This window comes from Phocoena phocoena, chromosome 3, assembly GCF_963924675.1.
Source record: "Phocoena phocoena chromosome 3, mPhoPho1.1, whole genome shotgun sequence".
In the NCBI taxonomy this organism is placed as follows: Eukaryota; Metazoa; Chordata; class Mammalia; order Artiodactyla; family Phocoenidae; genus Phocoena; species Phocoena phocoena.
The window spans coordinates 148,598,082-148,616,737 of record NC_089221.1 but is presented as its reverse complement, the minus strand read 5'-3'; the positions used below and the strand labels follow the sequence as shown (position 1 = coordinate 148,616,737).

Sequence of the window (18,656 nt, the reverse complement as noted above, 5' to 3'; positions counted from 1 at the left end):
AAATTTAAGGTCATACAGCTATAGTACAGGATAAAGCCAGATTCTGTGGGGCCCTTAACTACCACATTACTCTCTCCTGGGAATTTCTGTCTCTGGTCTAAGATAAAGGCAAGGTGGAGAACATCCATGGCTAAGAATTTCTCAATGACATTGTTCTCTCTTTCCTAGTGCCAACTCCTCAATGCTCCTCAGAAAGCACTCATCGCTTGGGTGCCTACCATCTGTTTAATAGACATTGTGGAAGTCTTGGTTTCTACAGTTTCTAGAGCAAAATTTAGAACAAAGCAATCCCTTTGAAGATATCAGTATGCAGCTTCTCTCCTTTGGGGAAGTGACAAAGTGATGTGTCCATCTGCCAATGTGAATACTTAGCAGAGAATGATCAGATAGAAGGCTTTATAACACAGTAACTGAATATCAGAGCACCCTCTGAAAACTCATAAAGATGTCACTTGTATATAAGCTCTCTGAATGTTCATGAGTACCCAGGACAACGCTAATTTGTCAGTATAAATTTAATATAGCAGACTTCTATTTCTCACAAGGCATTTCTGTGTTTTCATATAAGTATAGGGTTTTGTTTGTTCGTTGGACATTCATTTTAATCTGATTATCAAATGAATCTTTGTCTCTCTTTTGGACTATTTCTGTGAGCTAGATCCCCACATGTGGGATAATCCTGAGTCAAAGGGTATGAACATTTCTAAGGCTCTTGATCTGTGTTTCCAAATTGCTTTGCAAAAAGACTGAACCAATTTACACTTCCACCAGCAGTGTATGAAAATATATTTAAATGCAAATTCCAAGCTGCATAGAGTCTCTTTCCTAGGTATTTTACTTAAATCTGTTTCTTTAATGCTAAGCAAAAGCTGACCCAGGATGTTAAAAAAAGAAATCTGATTATAAAAATGGAGCAGATAGTTAAAACAGCTCTTAGGCAGAAATAAGCTTTAGAAAGACCCAAGCGAGGTGATAAAAATTTTAAGGCATCATGGCAAGAAGCACGATTCTGAAGGGACCATTAACAATTTGGCTTAGACTGGGATAGCAACCGCCAAGAACGTCGGGCGTGGTCAGTGTACCAAATTCTAGTTGAGAAAAAGCAGGGTATTTTATTTATTTATATTTCACTTTGTTCTAAAGACGACTTAGGATACTTAAAGGGAGGATCTTGAGAAGTAGCACTGTGTCTGAATAATCAGTCCTGTGAGAATGAAACTAGCTCACGTCCCCTGAACTAAGGTCCACGCTTCTCTCTCCCTGCACCGGATGGCTTGCCTCTGTAATCTGAGTTCAGTTTGCAACCACAATGACCGCCTCTACGTCTAATAATGGGGCACAGAGATTTTAGGGGGCAAGGGGGTGGGGCAGGCAAGGGTAAGCCCAGACTCGGGATACCAACCCACTGAACTCTACACAAATCCAAAAGGTGCTGGGACTTCATCCTTCGGCCAGCCTAATGCATTCCCTCTGCCAGTTATTTGGGACCCCGCCTGCGACTCTCCCATCACTACTGCTCTGTGCACCACCACCTTCCGCTCCCGACCCGCTTCTACAAGAAAGAGCTGACGCCGCCCGAGGAGTCAGAAACTCGATTTCGCCCCTTTCCGCTTTTCCTTTCTCACTTTTGCTCCTCCTTTCCTGCTCTCTCTCGACTTCATCGACTTCCTTTCTTCTTCCCGTCTTCGCCTCTCCCTCCACCACGCCTGCTTTCCACGCCTAGTCCCTGGGAGCAATCGCCCGGTCCCCTCCTTTCCTCCAGCTCGGAGGCCCCCTCCTCTTGCCTCGTCGCCTCTCGGCTACACCTCCGCCCGCGGCCTCGCCCGCAGCCAATCAGTGCGCGGCCTCCCGCGGCCCCGCCCTCCCCGGCGGTTCCGGGGTGGCCCGGCTGAGCCCAGGCCTCGGGAGCGGAGGGCGGCGCCGCGGCGTGGGGGCCGATGGGGCCTGGCGGTCGGGCGGCGCCGGCGCTGGGTTCGCCTGGACGCGGGTGTGCGGGTCTGTGAAGGGGTGAGGCGAGCGCTGCGGCTCGCCCGGGATGGGCCAGCCCCGGCCTGCCGGGGCCGAGCCGGAGGCGAGGGCGGCGCGCGGGACAGGCCTGCCGGGCGAGCGGCCCGGGGACTGAGGTAGAAGTGGGCGCGGAGGAAGGGGCCGAGCCAAGGCGGTGGGTGGAGCGGCGAGGGGGGCGGAGGCTGGGCCGCGGCGGGCGAGAGGAGCGGCGCGCCTGTCCGGAGCTCGGCGGCGGCGGCGGCGCCGGAGGCGGCAGAGGCGGCGGCGGGCCCGGACGAGCGCCCGGAGGTGGCGGACGAGGCGCCGGGGGCCCCATGGGCGGGTGTGTGGGCGCCCAGCACGACTCCTCGGGCAGCCTCAACGAGAACTCGGAGGGCACCGGAGGTAGGTGAGCGCCAGGGGGCAGCCTCGGCCCCCCATTGTTCCCGGCCAGGCCCGGCCACCTGTCCCGGCCCCTGCGGGCCCGCGGGCCGCGCGGCCGGGGTCCCCGTGCCCCTTTGTCATCCCCGCCTCCACGTCACTCCCTGCGCTCCGCTTCCGGCCGCCCCGCTGGCCGCGGGGTCGCCCCCTTTTCTCTCTGGCCCTCGATAAAGCCCTCAGCCTCTCGATCCCACCGTCTCGGCTCGGGAAACTCGGACCAGAAACCGCCTCTGGCCACCTCACTCCCTCTCCAGTTGGTTTAATTATTCAGGAACAGGATGGCGGCGCTGGGGTTGCAGAAAAGCCAATTGATGGGGGTTGGGGGGGAGCCTGATGCCTTCCCTCCGACGCGCCCGGTCACATCTCTCCGCACCCGTCCTTGTTCAGCAGAGTTGGCTGGTCTCAGCTTTCCTGAGTTTCAGATGACAGCTGCCCTGGTTGGTTCCAATTTGGCCATTTAAACCTGCAAGTTTCTGGAGCTCGGCCGGGGAAGTCTCTAGCGGCCACAGGCATTACTTTAACGAGGGGTGGGGAAACGGTCTTCTCGAGTAAAACGTGGCTTCTTGCTACAGCCCGGGGGTGTTGGACCAGTGTCGGGGTGGGCTAGTCAAATTCCTGTCCGTCTTACGTAAAGGAAAATATGTAGGATAAAAGTACAAATGCCTGAGAGTCCGTTTACCCTAGCAGGATCGGTACTGTAAAAGTTTTTGTAACACGAAACGCACTTCTTATTGTAAAAAGCAGTTTGCTGAGGAGAGTATTTTAATGCAATCGGTGTTGTAGTATAGCAGAAGAATAATACAGTTAATTCTACTTTTAGTTAAATGATCTCTTGCTGAGTCCATTCTATAGCTTGTGTAGAGGACAGAATGTTGTAAATAAGAAATCGCTTTTAGGAACAGCAAAGATGACAGTGTTGGTTTTGTTCCAACCTTGTGTTAGACGTCTCAAAATGTGGGGCATGAGTTCCTAGACTAAGTCGTTTGGGGATGGGTGGGTTTACAACTTTTTCTTAACATGCTAGCTAGCATTTAGACCAGCTGCTTGCCTGTCACTAAGCTCCATCTGTAAACCATGTACATGAATGGTTTGGCTGATGAATGTCCTGAATTGCCTGATGTTTAGCCATGCCACTTCATTTAAAATATATGGGCATCCTGTATGTCTAAGTCCTGGGTAAATGGTTTGAGAGCTCAGCGAAGCGTGTCTTGAAAAAATCGTCCATGAAAACGGTACTTTATAGTGCATTTCAAGTCAGAGCATAATTACTCAGTGGCACATTAACAATGAGATTTGCCCTGAAAACAGGGCAGGAAGATAAAAAGGGCATGATTGAAAACACCCTTAGGTTAAGATCAACTTGGGGGTCAGATGATTCTTCCTGCGGGTGAGGTGATAATTAATGGTACTGAACTATAGGTGTTGTTACTTTTTAGTAAGTATAGGTAGTGTGCTTGTTACAGGTAGTGTTTAATTTTAATTAAAAATTTTCACACTTATTTAATATTCTAACTCAGCATTTTTCTATTGTTGGTAATGCACTTGAACCAATTTATGGTTTTATGGCCTTTTGATAGTGTGACTTATGACCAGCCGGTCATTATTAGCATGGGCTTTTTAAAGCAAGAAGTATTAGCTTTTGGTAATTTATTACCAATGGTATCTAGTTAGATAACTATAGTATCAGTTTCTTTGAGAACTGAGTTCTCTGGATCTTAAGGTGTGCTTTACCTTTTTGAAATAAAGTTTAGACAAAAGGAACCTCAATCACCAAACCTCTCTATTTTTTTTCTGGAGAGAAGGCATGACCCTGATGTAACTGGGGTAAAGGAATGAGCTGTGTGGCATAAAAGGATTACTTCTGGAATTTAATTAGGGAGGCCTTTATTCTTCATTATTGTCATGATAGTTAAAGAGTTAATTGTGGTTTAAAGGAATTAGCTCAGGTGAGGGTTTCAGGTTAACATGTTAAGTAGTTTCTTGCTTATCATGATAGATTTTTGTTGGGAAGGGAAAGACTTTTTCCTAAGGGTGTTGGCACAGATCCTTCACTTTTCAGACGTACAACAGTCGTTAGTAGTTTTAATCTGGACATATTGGCCTATGAAAATTTTTTTATCAGCATGGAGTTAAGTACAGTTTCCGATGCTTTTCATGACAGATTTAATTACATCCACAGTGTAGTGCAAACATCACCGTTTTAGTATGGCTTCACTTTCTGAATATCAGCAGACTTAGTAAGATGACTAAAAAAAAAAACAACTTTTTTTGCTATTTGAGATACTGTACTTTCCCTTTCCCTCTGAATCTAAGTCTCTTAAGTATGCAAATAATTGTGTGTATATTGAGAAAAACTTCCTTTCTAGGTGGATTAGTTCTTTGAAGAAATTTGAGAAATTTTTGTAAGAGGTTATAGAATATGGAAATTGCTTAATTCATGTTACAGGATTTGTGTTGTCAATTGTTTTGGAATCAATTGCTGTATCTTCTGGCATACCTTGACTAGAATTCAGTTTTTGAGTTTCAGCTACTTTGACCATTTTTTAAATGCCTAATTTTAATCAAGAAAGGTATATTACAGGAGTTATACAAGATCATTTAACAGGTCTCTCCAAGCTTTCACACTCCTGGAATTTCCAATTGTTTTGACATTTGTAGACAGCATATTTTGTATGGTTCTCCACCTTATTATGACATTGTGTTGCTGAGGTTGGCACTTAGGTCCTCTAGACAAGGCTCTAGCCCAAGGCATTTGCTAAGTAATTAAATCTCTGAGGATTTTTAAAAATAAGAAATATGTGAAGAAAAAACAATAAAATGAAATTCATTGAAGACAGCCAGTTACCTTTTCATATTTTGATCATTTCTTTAATGAAAATAGTGATGTACAAAGTAGGTTCTCACTTTCTGGGTGTGTCATGTATTCTGTATACATTCAGTGATATCCCAAGATTACTGACCCAGGCGGTCACCAGTTTCCAGGTTTACAGGAGGAGAACTCTGAATGCTGAACATTGACTGCTTTATTTCAGAGTGTCTTGAGAATATCATGGAATTCTTTCAGATATCCATTTATAGCAGCCTTAACACCTACTTGATGAGAACAATGGTTTTTGAGTAACAACAGCTACCATTTATCCAGTATTTATTATGTAACAGGTTCTGTGATTATGTTCTCATTTAGTCTTCAACAACTCTGGGAGGTGGATAGTATCTCTGTTTTATAGATGGATTGAAGCTGGGAGAAATTAAATAACTTGCTTAACATGGCATAGCTTACAAATGGCAGAGTCAGAGCTTAAACTCAGGGCTATAATAAAGAATGCTAGTTTTTTCTTTTTTTCTAGTTTTATGTTTTAAAAATTTTAGTAAAATACATATAAAACTCGCCACCTTAACCACTTTTAAGTGTACAGTTCAGTGGCATTAATTGTATCCACAACGTGCAACCATCATCACTGTGTATTTCCGGAGTTTTTTATCACTCCAAACAGACTCTGGATCCATTAAGCAGTATCTTTGCTCCCCTCCCCTCCCAACCTGTGGTGACCGCTGTTCTATGTTTTGTCTCTGAATTTGCCTGTTGTAGATAGTTCACATAAATAGAATCATACAATGTTTATTGTTTTGTTGGTGGTATATTTCACTTACATGTCTTCCAGGTTTATCCTGCTGTAGCAAGTATCAATACTAAATCCTTTTTATAGCTGAATAATATTTCATTGTGTATATATACACCACATTTTGATTATCATCTCTTCATCCATTAATGACATTTGTATTGTCTCCACTTTTTGGCTGTTGTGAATAATGCAGCTATGAACTTTGGTGTACACATAGCTGAGTCCCTATTTTCAGTGCTTTTTTGATATATACTTAGGAGAACCTAGGAATTGATAGGTCATGTGGTAATTCTGTGTTTACCTTTTTGAGGAACTGCCAGACTTTCCTACAGTGGCTGTACCATTTTATATTCCTACTAGCAGCATACAAGGGTTCCAGTTTCTCCACATTTTCACCAGCACTTGTTATTTCCTGTTTTAAAAATTATAGCCTTTCTAGTGGGTGTGAAGTGAGTGGTATCTCATTGTAGTTTTGGCTTGCATTTTGTAATGGCTAGTGATGTTAATGTGCTCATTTGGCATTTGAATATCTTCTTTTAATAGATAGAAATGTCTACTTAAGTCCTTTGCCTATTTTTTAATTGGGTTGTTTGGGGTTTTGTCGTTGTTGAGTTGTAAGAGTTCTTTATTCTGTATATTAAACCCTTATCAAGATATATGATTTGCAGATATTTTCTCCCATTCTGTAGGTTGTCTTTTCACTCTCTTGATGGTGTCTTTCGATGCACAAAAGTTTAATGAAGTCCAGTATATCTATTTTTCCCTTTGTTGCCTGTGCTTACAGTTTCAGTTTTAAATACGTATTTAATCCTTCACTGATGGAGAAAGAATAAATCTGTAACCAGTAATTCACAAATTAACATTTGCTTTCTTAACTATGAATAGAAAGCTGTTTTAAGCTTATTTCCTCTGTCAGATCTGGTGAAAAGGTTGATTTGCAGTGAAATGGTTTTTATTTTATTTTATTTTTTATAACTATTTATTTATTTTTATTTTTGGCTGCGTTGGGTCTTTGTTGCTGTGCGCGGGCTTCTCCTTGCATTGGCTTCTCTTGTGGAGCAAGGCCTCTAGGTGCGCGGGCTTCAGTAGTTGCGGCACGTGGGCTCTAGAGCGCAGGCTCAGTAATTGTGGCTCGCCACCGGCTTAGTTGCTCCGTGGCATGTGGGATCTTCCCAGATCAGGGGTTGAACCCTGTCCCCTGCATTGGGCCACCAGGGAAGCACCTGCAGTGAAATGGCTTTTAAAAAGTTGACAAAGGTAATCCATTAACCCGCTTCAACTTCGTAATTAAGAGGCGATTGTTGTATTTTCTGGGGAAGCATTTTAAAATCAACAAGCACCGAGTACCCAAAGTATGCCTAACTTTGTATTGGTTGCTGTTGTTCCAAAAAAAGGAATCATTATCCTATTTCTTGAGTATGTCAGAATCCTTTTTTAGGAAAATGTAATAAAATATGCACACATGAAGCAACTATAAAACACTATTTAAACAGATAAAAATACCATTGAATAAATTGTGCACATGCTGAGGGAATAAAGGAAAACAAAGTGGCCTCAGCTGCTCACAGGTGTGGTCCCTAAACCAGCAGCATTGCCATCACATGGGAGCATGTTAGAAACGCAGAATCTCAAGCCCTAGCCCTGAGCTATTGAATCAGAATCTGCGTTTTAACAAGATTCTCAAATGATTCCCATGCACGTTAAAGTTCGAGAAACACTGATAGAGGATTGCTGACAATGGGAAGACACTGGAGTGAGGAACCCATTAGGGTACAAAAAAAATGGCAGAACTTGGTGATTTATTGGATGTAGGGATGGATACAGAAAAGAAAATACCATGTTTGTGAACCTGGGTAACCAAGAATATTGAGGTGGCTTAAGGTTTAGATGACAGAAGAATTTTTAAGTTGAGATATCATTTAGGATGGTGCAGAAGTTTAGATATGGAACTCCTAAATGTTGAGGATTATGAATGTAAATTTTGGAATCACCTGGGGGATTGACTGAAGGTGTAAAAGTGAATGATTGCTGTGAGTAAGTAAAAAGAGGAGGAAAGTGCTAAGAATTGAGTCATGAAAATTTCACAAAAGGTCGGGAAATGAGAATCACCTCTCAGGACCTGACCATAGTAAGTACTTAGTTTACTGAATTTTGTTGAATTATTGGGAAATGGGAGAACAGGTCTGCCTGTGAAACTGATAGATCTGATTGTATTTGAACTTTTCATTCTAGTACGGTGGTTGCAGAAATTTTAGTTGTAGTTTGACTCATATCCTAATACAAGATAGACTTTTTAGGCATCCAGCCCCAGAATATACCAACAGCCCTTTTGAGGTTGGTGTACTTCAGAACAAACACATCCTCTACAAGACATCAGTTACTCTTTTTTTTTTTTTTAATTTATTTATTTGTTTTTATTTTTTTGGCTGTGTTGGGTCTTTGTTGCTGTGCATGGGGTTTCTCAAGTTGCGGCGAGCAGGGGGCTACCCTTTATTGTGGTGCTCAGACTTCTCATTGCGGTGGCTTCTCTTGTTGTGGAGCATGGGCTCTAGGCACGCGGGCTTCAGTAGTTGTGACACGTGGGCTCAGTAGTTGTGGCTCGCGAGCTCTAGAGCACAGGCTCAGTATTTGTAGCACATGGGCTTAGTTGTTCCGCTGCATGTGGGGTCTTCCTGGGCCAGGGATCGAACCTGTGTTCCCCTGCATTGGCAGGCGGATTCTTAACCACTGCGCCACCAGGGAAGCCTATCAGTTACTTTCTTCTCCAAGAATATCATGCAAATCTATTCCTTATGTATTTTCAGTGTCCCATATGTTATTTATACACATCATCTAACTAGGTTGCTTATTGAATTTTCTTTTGCTTCTACTCTTAGGACTGTGCCTATAGTAAAAAATGAAGCACACTGAACGTGACTAGGACTAAAGATTAAGTCTCCCCCTTTTTTATCCCTAGTGTGACAGTAGAAGTAAAAATCTTTCATATTTTTTTTGGGTTGGTGAGCTCTGGGGCTTTATGAGAGGGATGCATAAAATTTTATACCATTTGGAGAGAGACACACTGTGAAATAGGAGGCATTTACTTGATAAAACAGAGGGTGGCTTATTTGACTAGGAGTGGAGTTGTGTGGAAAGAACCAAAAGGGACATATACAGCAAGAAAACGCAGGTTGGAAATACAGTGAGTGGTACTGTGGGTGGGTAGGTAGGTCCAGTAGGTATGAGAACCGAAATTAGGCCAGGGAAGCTACAGTTGGAAAATACTGCCATATGGGGCGAGCTGAATCCTCTTTGAGAAAAGATTTTAAAACTCTGGTTTACATAAAAAACTGACATGGTATGTTGTAGCCCCCGCCTCATCAGCTACCTTCCACTGGGCTAGTCCCACTCGTTTTCAATTTTCTACTAAGTAGAGGGTTGAAATTTTTTCCCAGTCAAGATTATTTTGGAATTTATGTTGGAAAGACATTTTGAAAGAAGAGTCTCATTATGGATATTAAATGGGCTGTCTTTTTCATCTCTGATTTTGTATTTAGGAATCAGTTGCTAGTGATACACAGTATGGACAGAAGATTTAAGCCACTAGAAATGATAGGAATTGTCATTCCTTTGATTTTTGATGGCTCTAATCTGTAATACCTGTCTTTCTTATGGAGAAATTGTAATTAGTGGATTTTATTTTTAAATCTGATTTTCTTACAGTAAATGCAAAGCTTTGGCAGCACCTTGCTAGTAGTACTATACCCAGGTGAGTCTTCTAATGTGAATGATTATTGAGTGTTATTAACAGTAATTAGGAACTTTTGCCTTTATGTTAATGAATTATCTCTCTTATGGTTTTTGACCGAAACACATTCTTCTCTTGTTGCAAGGGAGCATTAAGTTGATTTTGGTAAGCAGCATGATCATATTAATTGGGCGATCAATTTGCTGATTTAGTGATTCTCTCCTTTTTCCTTACTGCAAACCACCTGAATGGTTTATCTTCATTTGGTGGACCACTGCAGCTGATTCTCCTTGCCACCCCTCACCATCCCTACCCAGCTTTCTGCTTCTCCTTGTTGGGCAGTACTAGGCTACCAGCAGGCTCCTCATGTTTCACTGGTAGTTCAAGGACCATAGGTTGAGACTTTACTAATGCGTATGTACTTAAAGATGCATGTGTGTTGGCCAAGAACAATCAAGCATGTATTCATCTTGCATCAGCTACTTTGACTTGCAGGCAGCAAGGATCAAGCTAGGTTTTGAATATACTCCATATATTGAGCTGAGTGGTTAAATATTGTTGAGTATACATTGGGTATTGTAATGCCATATTTTTGCATGTTTGCAGTAAAATTTTAGAAGTTTCCATTATAGCTCTGTTTTTAGAAATGAAATTTCTGTTGAAGGTAGCTGTTTAAGAAAAAGAGATATTTACATGTGGGGGTAATTTTATATGAATTTTACTTGAGTGAAGTCTTAATGATACATTTGCTCAAGACTTCAATAAGTAATGAATTAGTGACTTTGGGACTTCTCTGAGTTCTTACCCTCACAAGAAACCCTTCAGATAATTTTATGTATTTATTATAATTGGTTTGTAGGTATAAGCAAGGTCAGATTGCTTCTTTGCATTTGTTCAGATAGTTTCCATGCTTGTGGGCTATGTGACAGGAGTATCAAAGGGGCAGAGTAACAAATTGTCCAAGTCATTCAAGGTATGAATCTGCTTCATAATAAACTATCACTTTCAACTCAGGGCAAACACTTTATTTTTTAGGTTCTTCCTGAAAGGAAGAAAGCTGTCTTTTAAAAATAGACAGTTGGACTTCCCTGGTGGCGCAGTGGTTGAGAGTCCGCCTGCCAATGCAGGGGACACGGGTTCATGCCCCGGTCTGGGAGGATCCCACATGCCGCGGAGTGGCTGGGCCTGTGAGCCATGGCCGCTGGGCCTGCGCATCCGGAGCCTGTGCTCCGCAACGGGAGAGGCCACAACAGTGAGAGGCCCATGTACTGCAAAAAAAAAAAAAAAAAAAAAATAGACAGCTTCTGTTATTTCTAATTGCCAGCACTTGAAGCTAACTATAAGTAGAGATATAAATAAGACTTGCTCTGTGAAATCAGGTTAGCTTATGGTCTAATGAAGGAATCATATGTTTAAATAATTAGGAAAAGTTTAAAAAGTCTCTATAGCAATGAAAAAAGTATTATGGAAGTTCAAGGAGCAGTGTGGAGCGCTGTCAGAAAACTTCATTGGAGAGGTGATATAAGAAGTTGGTCTTGAAAGAGGAGTAGATGAAGAAAAGGCAGAAGGGCATTCTGTGTGCAGAGGAAATTACTTGTATAGAAATATGAAAAAACATGGCATTTTGGGGGACTGGCAAGAAGCTTGTGGAGGGAATGGTGAAACATGAAGTTATTAGGGTATGTTGTCAGATTTTGGAAGGCATAATTGACATAATCGACAAAGTTGTGAGACAATATTATAGGCGATACTAGTTAAGTGGTTTAAAATTTTACTGTTTGTTTTTTTGTGCATCTGATGAACTAATTCCCATTTAATGCTGCATTCTGAAGTGACTTTGTACAAATTTCTGATGTACTAGGTTGTTATAGTCTTTAACAGATCTTTATTCTTTTGTAGTTGTAATGGGATTATTACATATTAAACAAAAAGACAAAACCGATAATCGTATATTAACGCATATATGCGGAATCTGAAAAAACTGGTATAAACGATCCTATTTACAAAGCAGAAATAGACCCACAGACGTGGAGAACAGATGTATGGATACCAAGGGGGAAAGGGGGATGTGGGATGAATTAGGAGATTGGGCTTGACATATATACACTATTGATACTATGTATAAAATAGATAACTAATGAGAACCTACTGTATAGCACAGGGAACTCTACTCAGTGCTCTGTAGTGACCTAAATGGGAAGGAAATCCAAAAAAGAGGGGATATATGTATATGTATAGCTGATTCACTTTGCTGTACAGTAGAAACTAACACAACATTGTAAAGCAACTATACTCCAATAAAAATTTTAAATGTTAAAAAAATAAAATAGAAAAATACCCATAAAAATATGTTTGTTTTTTACATACACATGTAGGTGTTTGTCCCAGGTCAGTTGTTTTTTCTTGGGTTCCAGTTTTCTGGCATATGTGAAGAGTTTGGGCTAAGATTCTGCAGATCTGCCTGAGTTTTAATCTCTATTGAGAAAAGGCCTGCATTAGCTGTGGTACTTTGGGCTCAGTTTCTTCTGAAGAAAAAAAAAATTGTTGAAAAACAGAGAGAATTAGTGGATTAGATCTTCTCTATCAAGATATCTGATTCTTTTAAAAAAGTTTTTAATGATAATTTTTAAACATGTTGAAAAGTTGAAAGACTCTAGTACAAACACTTGAATACCCATCAATTAGATTGAACAAATGTGTGTGTATGTATATATACATTTGCTTAACTGTTTGAAAGTGAGTACAGACATCATGACACTTCAACATGCATCTTTAAAAAATAAAGCTCTTCTCCTACATAACAATACTATTATCACTCCTAAGAAGATTAACTGTTATTCCCTAAGATCTAGTCCATAATCAGAATCTCCCAGTTGTCCCCCAAGTGTCTTTTATATCTGTTTTTTTCAAAATAGGATCTAATCTGCATTTAGACATTGCATTTGTTTGTCTCTTTAATCTTTTTTCTTTAGAAATTTATTCTTTCTTTAAATATTTTTAAAGATTTATTTATTTATTATTTATTTATTTTAGGCGGCATTGATCTTAGTTGTGGCACACAGGGTCAATGATGGGATCTTTAGTTGCGGCCCATGGGCTTCTCTAGTAGTGGGTTTCTCTCTAGTTGTGGCGGCGGGTTTTCTCTTCTCTGGTTGTGGCGTGCAGGCTCCAGGGAGCGTGGGCTCCAGAGCACATGGGCTCTGTAGTTTGCTGCATGCACACTCTCTAGTTGAGGTGTTCTAGCTCAGTAGTTGTGGCACATGGGCTTATTTGCCCCGCGGCATGTGGGATCTTAGTTCTCTGACCAGGGATCAAACCCGCATCCCCTGCATTGTAAGGCGGATTCTTTACCACTGGACCACCAGGGAAGTCCCTCTTTAATCTTTTTAAATCTAGAAAACCTCCCCCGCCCCCGCTTTCTTCCCTATGACATTGACTTTTTGAAGAGTCTTATGTACCACCATCTGGATTTGTCTTATTGTTTCCCTGTGGTGTATTTAGTGAATTCTTATAGCCTCTGTATTTTCTTTAGACTGGAAATTAGGTAGATCTAATTCTTTTTTTTTTTTTAAGATTTAATTTTAATTTATTTTTGGCTGCGTTGGGTTTTCGTTGCTGCGCACAGATTTTCTCTAGTTGTGGTGAGCGGGGGCTACTCTTCGTTGCGGTGCACAGGCTTCTCCTTGCAGTGGCTTCTCTTGTTGCAGAGCATGGGCTCTAGGCGTGCGAGCTTCAGTAGTTGTGGCACGCGGGCCCTAGAGCAGAGGCTCAGTAGTTGTGGCGCATGGGCTTAGTTGCTCTGCGGCGTGTGTGGGATCTTCCCGGACCAGGGATCGAACCTGTGTCCCATGCATTGGCAGGCGGATTCTTATCCACTGCGCCACAGAGGAAGTCCCAGCTAGATCTAATTCTAACAAAATATGTATGATTTTTTATTTCCTAGACTACAGTAGACCCAAAATCCAAACTTTTCCTAGTTCTTTTCTGCTATCTAACTTCCAACACTGGGATAATCTTTCATTACGGAACAAGTATGAGCCTTTTTTTGTTTTTCATTTTTCCACGCAGAAATAATCCTGCCGTCCTGAATATCATAGTACTATTATTCTTTAGTGCTTAGTCTCCTCTCATTCTTTCCCCCAACTTTATTGAGGAATAATTAAATATATACAATAATATTTGTCAAAGTATACAATATCATGATTTCATATACATATACATTGTGAAACTATTACCCAAATCAAGATAATTAACACATTCTTGGTAATGAGAATCCTTAAGGTCTACTCTCAGTGACTTTCAAGTATAAAGTACTGTTATTAACAGTCACCATACTGAACATTAGATCTTCATAACTTTTGCTTCTTAAAACTGAAAGTTTGTGCCCTTTGATCCACATTCCGTTCTCCCATTTTTACAATAATCTTCTATCATCGTTATTTTTGTACATTACTTATATTCTCAGAATATAAGCTGCATTGGACCTGGGACAGAGACTTCAGTTTCTTCATAGTACTTTAGGCTTAGTTAACAATTGTGTGAAACACATCTTTGACTTTATAATGGTGTTAGGGAGAAAGTGATATTTTCTTGATAGAACATTATTTAATTCTAGAACAAAAACCTTGTTAAATAAGACCATACAGTGTAATGAAAAGATCTGGGAGTCAGAATTCTTCAGTTCTGGTTCCACCTCTGTTCCCTGTATCAGTTACCTTAAATAAGTCACTTGACTTCCTGGTTTCTTAGTTTTTTTTTCTCATCTATAAAATGAGCATGTTGGATGAGATCAGTAGACTCCAACTTTTTAAATAGTTGAATCTTCTTTTTTAGGTATATGTTACATTGAACACTAATATATCAGTCTCAGCATTTGATTTCTTTTTATTTTGATTGTATATAGTCACTAAAAAATAAAAATAAATGATTTAGAGTCTCATAAAGTTCTGTAGGAGATTTTGTTTTTGTTTTTGCGGTACGCGGGCCTCTCACTGCTGTGGCCTCTCCCATTGCGGAGCACAGGCTCTGGACGCACAGGCTCAGCGGCCATGGCTCACGGGCCCAGCCGCTCCGCAGCATGTGGGATCCTCCCGGACCAGAGCACGAACCCGCGTCCCCTGCATCGGAAGGCAGACTCTCAACCACTGCGCCACCAGGGAAGCCCTGTAGGAGATTTTTTAAAAGTTTGAATAACTAACACTATCAGCTATACTCAGAACTTAAACACTAGCACGTCATACAGTATTATGGTTTATGTTTTACTTTCACTAAGCATTCTCCAGTTAATTTTTAAGATGAGGGCATAGGGCTTCCCTGGTGGCGCAGTGGTTGAGAGTCTACCTGCCGATGCAGGGGACGTGGGTTCGTGCCCTGGTCCGGGAAGATCCCACATGCCGCGGAGCGACTGGGCCCGTGAGCCATGGCCGCTGAGCCTGCGCGTCCGGAGCCTGTGCTCCGCAATGGGAGAGGCCACAGCAGTGAGAGGCCCGCGTACCGCAAAAACAAACAAACAAAAAAGATGAGAGCATATACTGAGCAGATGCAGATGAGATTGCTCTGACATTTAATGAAGCCCAGACATCCATGTGCTGTATTAGTGTGTTCCCTAGTGCTGTGTTACACGTACGTGCTTGTATTAATAAAAGGCACATGCAGAGCTGTGGTTTTCTCAATCAGTGACACAGTTACAAGACGTTCCTTAAGTTTCATATATGTATAGAGAAGGCAAGAGAAGCTTCATTTCAATGACTGATCATTTTGACCAAGCAGCATAAGCTAACATGTTTCATGATGGTCTTTATGTTTGAAATGTAACATTTGATGTGTGGTACTTTTTATTAGGGTTCTTAAAAAATAGCAAAAATATATTTTACAAAATAGTTTATGTTTATGGAACGCTGAAACAGGTGTTTGGTCTCTTGAATTCTTTAGAACCAGTTAAAAAAGTTGTGTGACTAGATCCTAGGAAAAGTCTTAACCTAACACACATAATTTCAATCAGGTTTTCTCTACTCTCAGGATCGGTGTACTGTGTTGGGCACTGTATTAGATATTTGGAGTTTCATAGAATTAATGAAATAATAGTACTACATTAATTCAGAAGTTTACACAATTTAGAGAAATAATATGTTATCCACATTAATTTTGATGCTAACTTCGAGAGGAAACAAAGGAAAGATAAAACATTAAAAATAGTGAAGGGATCAAGAAGATGGTGACTTTTGTAGCTATACCAGTAATTGCCATCTGGTTACAGATCTGGAAGTTGGTTCACTTACTCCCTCTAATTGATTTGCTTTCACCAGGAATTAAAAGGATGGGGAACAAGCCCTCAGGGTGGTCTTTCTCTTCCAGAGCAACTTTTGGCTTAGAATGCACTCTGAAAGTGAAGGTATTTCATTATTTAAGATGTGAACTTCACCTCTCAGTTCATTTGAAGCTGGAAGTGCACCTTGGCACGGTTAGGCCTTTGCTTTTCCCTACCTCTGACGCCATGTCACTTTTCACTTTTCTTTTTTCTCTCTTCAGCATAAAATATTCCAACTCTTTGCCCTCAATTGGGCAAACTTGTGTTATGTTTAACCTTTGGAAGTTCAGACAGTGAGTACTTCATGGAAACGCGATCGTTGGATAAGATCTTGTGTTTGTGATTTATGAAGGAGGAACTAGAATCAGAAGAGGTGCTGAGAAGGACCTGGAGGTGAGGTCTGGTGTCTGCCATGTTTGTGAGAGTCTGACTCTTGCTTATGAAGAATGGACTAGATTGAGATGAATCATAAAAGGGGTGTCAGCGGAAGATCTTTGCATCTAGTGAATAAAGCTTAGCTTCTTCCCATTTCAGGGCCTTTGCCTTAATGTAAATAAATATTTGCTGTGTAGTGCTTTTTATTACAGTTCTTAAAAATAGCATGATCTTTCCCCATGTTTTATTTTTTTATATTGCTTTTGGAAATTATTTGTTTACTTGTTTATTTCTTCTCCCACAATATTATAAGGTCTGTGAGGTCAGGGGCCTTTTCTGATTTCTTCTTTACTGTATGCCTAGTGTCTAGTATAGTTACTGGTACATGTGCATTCAGTAGTTGCTGAATGAATAAATAAGTGAAATAATGAATGAATAGTTGTGATTGTTTTATCATTTGGAGAATGAAAAGTTTACTACTTGGCTTTAGTTATTTCATTTGTTTTTTGGGTGAAATGTATAGTAATAAAAACTATTGTAATGTTGTAATGTACAACTATGTCCTTGGTTGTACAAGGGCCTATTTATTATCTTTAGTGATTTTCCTCATGATAATTAACTCTGGGATAGATTCTTATTTGCCTATTTGATGAAAGGGAGTGAGTGATCTGATTTGCTTGTTAAAGTCTCCCCACTTATTTTGTGTTTATTTGTGTATTATTCTCTCATCCTTAGCAAACTTAGTGGTGATTTGAATTGCTTTGCATATGAAAAGAGGGTTAATTCTATTTAAAGCCCACCCAGCCCAGCGGCATTTATGTCAGGCTGTTTTTGAGCTGATTCTGTGCTTATGTTGAATGCAGCAGAAATCTAGGTCTCACATGCAGCCTGTGAAGTATTATATTGACAAGGAATAATGAAGACACCCTTTAAGAATTCTCTGAATTTAGGTGTTCGGGGTTTTTCTGAGGAGACATTTTAGGGGATTTTGGAGAAGGGCAGAGCCTGGGGACAACTTGTAGGGTGGAACTGCTCTCTGAAGTACTTTACTAAAGACTGATTTCACTCTGGGGCTCAGAACTGTTCGTCCTTTATTTATTTATTTTCTAAACCACATTCCTCCATATAAAAACTATTGAGTTGGCCAAAAAGTGCCTTCGGTTTTTAAGTAAAAATAAAAGACACATTTTTCATTTTCACCAAGAACTTTATTGAACAGCATATTCACCCTTTTGTTTCACTACCTTCCGCCATTTTTCAGGCAACTTAATAATTCCATCTTCCAACTTTTTATCTTTTTGAGCAAAGAACTGTTCCAGGTGCCTTTTACAGTCGTTCAAGGAATTGAAATCTTTTCCGTTAAGAGAATTTTGTAAAGACTGAAATCAATCGAAATCCGAAGGTGCAATGTCTGGCGAATACGGCGGAAGAATCAGAACTTCCCAGCCAAGCTGTAACAGTTTTTGCCTGGTCATCAAAGAAACATGTGGTCTTGCGTTATCCTGATGGATTATGCGTTTTCTGTTCACTAATTCTGGACGCTTTTCGTCAAGTGCTGCTTTCATGTGGTCTAATTGGGAGCAGTACTTGTTGGAATTAATCATTTGGTTTTCTGGAAGGAGCTCATAATAGAGGAGTCTCTTCCAATCCCACCATATACACAACATCACCTTCTTTGGTTGAAGACCAGCCTTTGGTGTGGTTGGTGCTGGTTCATTTCGCTTGCCCCACGGTCTCTTCAGTTCCACATTATTGTACAATATCCATTTTTCATCGCCTGTCACAATTTGTTTTAAAAATGGAACGTTTTCATTATGTTTAAGTAGAGAATCAGATGTGGAAATATGGTCAAGAAGGTTTTTTTCACCTGACTTATGTGGAACCCAAACATCAGAGCCATTCACATAACCAAGCTGGTGCAAATGATTTTCAGTGCTTGATTTGGATATTTTGAGTATGTCGGCTATCTCCCGCGTGGTATAACGTTGATTGTTCTCAATTAATGTCTCGATTTGATCGCTATCGACTTCAACTGGTCTGCCCGACTGTGGAGCATCATCCAACGAGAAATCTCCAGCACGAAACTTTGCAAACCACTTTTGACACGTTCGATCAGTCATAGCACCTTCCCCGTACACTGTACAAATCTTTTTTTGTGTTTCAGTTGCATTTTTACCTTTCTTGAAATAATAAAGCA

General features: G+C 40.8%; 1 protein-coding gene across 1 annotated transcript in view; it reads left to right on the top strand.

The window, feature by feature from the left end:
- Nucleotides 1-2,283: 2,283 nt before the first annotated feature.
- Nucleotides 2,284-18,656, top strand: part of UBTD2 (ubiquitin domain containing 2) — a 55,368-nt gene continuing 38,995 nt past the window's right edge. The window contains exon 1 of the mRNA XM_065875053.1: nucleotides 2,284-2,391. Coding sequence (XP_065731125.1) covers nucleotides 2,322-2,391 — 70 coding nt within the window. The 5' untranslated portion in view covers nucleotides 2,284-2,321. The remainder of the gene's footprint in view (nucleotides 2,392-18,656) is intronic.